Source organism: Cyprinodon variegatus, unplaced genomic scaffold, assembly GCF_000732505.1.
Source record: "Cyprinodon variegatus isolate N-32 unplaced genomic scaffold, C_variegatus-1.0 Scaffold534, whole genome shotgun sequence".
NCBI classification, from domain to species: Eukaryota; Metazoa; Chordata; class Actinopteri; order Cyprinodontiformes; family Cyprinodontidae; genus Cyprinodon; species Cyprinodon variegatus.
Genome location: NW_015150987.1, coordinates 232,707 through 236,148, shown reverse-complemented (window position 1 = coordinate 236,148; position 3,442 = coordinate 232,707). Strand labels below are relative to the sequence as shown.

At 35.9% G+C, this 3,442-nt stretch overlaps 1 protein-coding gene across 1 annotated transcript in view; it reads left to right on the top strand.

Annotated features, from left to right (window-relative positions):
• The first annotated feature begins 3,100 nt into the window (after positions 1 to 3,100).
• The window catches only part of pmvk (phosphomevalonate kinase), a 3,572-nt gene continuing 3,230 nt past the window's right edge, over positions 3,101 to 3,442 (top strand). The window contains exon 1 of the mRNA XM_015391290.1: positions 3,101 to 3,364. Coding sequence (XP_015246776.1) covers positions 3,117 to 3,364 — 248 coding nt within the window. The 5' untranslated portion in view covers positions 3,101 to 3,116. The remainder of the gene's footprint in view (positions 3,365 to 3,442) is intronic.

Here is a 3,442-nt window from a genome sequence, read left to right as displayed (position 1 = left end):
TTTTTTTTTTTTTTTCCAGGGGCCCTAATCCTCTTCCGTAGACCGGTATGGATAGATTCATGAATAAAAACTTCCAACATCCACCCCCACCTAACCACTACTGTCAGGGTTTACTGAAATAAAAGTACAAATACCTGCATCTGAAACAAGTACCAACATGTACTCCTTTACTCAAGGGTAGAGAATAGGTTTCTACATTGTGCTTCAGTTTGTCCTTAAATGATTTTAAGGACAAACTATTGCAATAGTTTTCACTTTTACCTTAACTTCTCACAGACTAAATTAAAATGACGGCATTTGATCATATTAAAGTCACCTCTGCCTCCTACACTTTGGCAATATTTAGAAGTTGGTTCCAAAGCCAGTAATGTCTGATTTCCAATTCTGTCTGCTTAACAAATATATTTTCATTATTTTAAATTGGGCCAACCTATCAGAAAGTTTTTCAAATTATTTTCTTATATCTATAACCAAATCATGTGTGTTTTAAAACTAATTATATTGCATTATAATTACATACCATCATATAAATGGAGCATAAAGTGATTTATTTATCTTAGAATATTATGGGGATAAACCTGAGAAAAGATAAAAAAAAATGTAGATCTGGAGACTAGAACTGTTGGTGGTAAATTAAACAATATGATACCAGAAACAGATTTAATAGAGTCTGTTTTCTTTCATTATCTTATGGTGAAGTAAAAGAAAGGGAGGATGAAGGATATCCTGTAAGTTTAGTAAACCTCTAAAGACCAGTTTGGTGTTAAATAACTAAAGATATTAGGGAAGGAGTCTCTACTGGGTTTCATATATTTGTCCTAAAAAAAAACACCTGAGTGGTGAGATCACACATGTAAAGAACAGAAAATTAATAATAAATTGCACAGAAGTGTCCCTGTTTAATTTTTTATTCAGTTTATTTCTATAGTGACTATCCAGAACACGTCATCTTAAGGATCCTTCAGGAGAAAATAGAGTCGGATCGTCCAGTCCGTCTGGTTCAAGGTTTCTATGAAGGAAACAGGCTGATTGCATCGACTCTGGCTTGCAGGAAGCGCTCCTCCTGGTTGAGCTTAAGGGAAACTATGCTTGTGTGCATTTTGTCATCGACTCTTCAGCAATCCCTCATACCAAGCATGGATGCAGCGACAGTGGAGAGGAAAACTCTCTTTTAACAGGAAAAAACCTCCAGCAGAACCAGGCTCAGTGTGAGGTGTTTGTTGTTTCACAAGCAACAAAAAAACTCTAGAGAACTCTAGTTTCAACATTTTTTTTTTTAAGCGGTCAATTATTTAATGGTTTAGGCTTTACAGGGTTAAAGAACATAAATGCAACCTTTCAAATCCTCAGCCATTTTAACTCCAGCCCACCAAAATAAAAGTCCCTTAGAGCTGCAAATCACACAATAAATGACTGAAAAGTGGAAACATGGATTTCTTTTTTGGGGTATTTTATGTAAAAAGTAATTACATAGTAATACAGCATGTTACAGTAAAAATAGATCTAAAAACATTTATTGTTCTGTAACTCTATGCTGGGGTAAAAATTTTATTCCAACGTTCTATTAAAAAAGCCGCTACAGGTTGTAAGAATGGAACCTTTTAATGTAATATATTAATTAACCTCTTTTTATCCACCATTAAGAGTCTTTCTAAGGGGCCCTGAGAGCCGCAGGTTAAAGACCCCTGATCTATGGGAGCAACAGTGATGCAACCTAGCAACTCTTCCCACTCAGCTTTGCTATTGTTAATACCTTTGCTAATTTTGATTTTGATAACTACACTAACGTTACAAATTTTTTTAATGTTGCTAATGTTTTTACCGATCCTGCAACAGTGGCCCGGAGTGGTAAAATAATAGCGAAGACTGAATCTGATATGAACGTTAACTTTATCTGAATGTCACAAACAAAAAATTAACAAAACAAAATTCGAAAAAAAAAAAATTTGTGTCACAAAATTAGAGACTTTTTCACAAACTTTTTCTCCACCGACATCTCAAAACCTCTTGAGAAGGCCGTTTCTGTCAAAAAGAGATGTGAATTTTGATGAAGAGATGAAGATGAAGAGCATTATATATATATATATATATATATATATATATATATATATATATATTAGGGTATTTGTATTTGTACAATTGTAATAATTTAGTGATAATAAAACATAAAAATGTATGAGTGGCTGTGCTTTCCAACATGCATCCATCATATCAGAAGACTTTATTACTCTTAACCCCACTAAGAATATTTAAATGCACTGAAACATTTGTTTGTTTTCAGCAAAAGAAAAAACAAAACCTTGAAATTTAGTGAGTAAAAGTTGATTAAAATCGATTCTGTGCCTGTGGACTGAGCGGAGCTGTCGACCGCCCCAAGATGGCGCCACTAAATCACGTCAGCACCCATAGATATTGTTCTAAAACACAGTTAGTAGGACTGTGTGTCATAAACAGTATAAAACAGCTGAAATAAAAATAAAAGACAAATTTCAGAGTAATAAAAAATACGTATCAGTAAAATTAATTATAAAGTTAGAGTAGATAAATGTTGTAAACATTTTGATGCTGATTTACCCTTTAATACAGAAATACAGATTATATGATTTTTTTAAAGTCAATTTTAAAAACACTGAAAAGAGGTTTGTTCTTCATAAATTTTGACTTATGGTTGAAGAATTTACCAAGTAAAATAAATAGATTGAATATATATTGTATAGAGGGGTTTGAGTCAGAAAAATAAAAGAAAATGTGAAAACTGGATAAAAGTATGTTTGAGCCAAAGTGACCACTGTCGATGGTTTCTCCATTATAAATGAGTGAGTGGAGTTTTTTGCTCGCTTCTTCTCCAGCTGGTTAAAGCATTACTGCCCCCTGGCGGTAGAAGTAAAACCTTCCTCTTTTATTTACTCCAGCTGTTTTATTCTCAGCTTGTTTTCATTAGAAACAACCTGGGGAAGAAACTTTATGTGTTTTATGTGTTTAAGGGAACTTTCTGCACTGAGCTCTAAGGTTTACACCCCCTTCATCTCTCCGGTTCACCGACCCCCCCGATGCCTCATGGGAAATGTAGTTCTCCCGCTTTGAACCCTCCTTCATGGTCCGATCTGGATCTGACGATGGTCACGTGGTACCCCTTAAAGCGCCGCTCTGAGACCAACCGGTCCCGGTTCATTCAGAAGCTCGTGCTCTACTATAGGAGCTCAGTTCGTTACGGTAGCAGGTTCGGAGGATTCAACGGAACCTTTGGGTCAGTGACTCATTTCTCCTGGCAGATGGAGGACCGAACCGGACCCGAACTGGTTTTGGTCTTCAGCGGGAAACGGAAGTCCGGGAAAGATTACATAACGGATCTGATCCAGGATCGGTAAGGTTCGGTCCCGTTAAGACCACGTGATAGCGATGTTTACTTTGCCCGGGTCACGTGATTTGCACTTTCTCATAT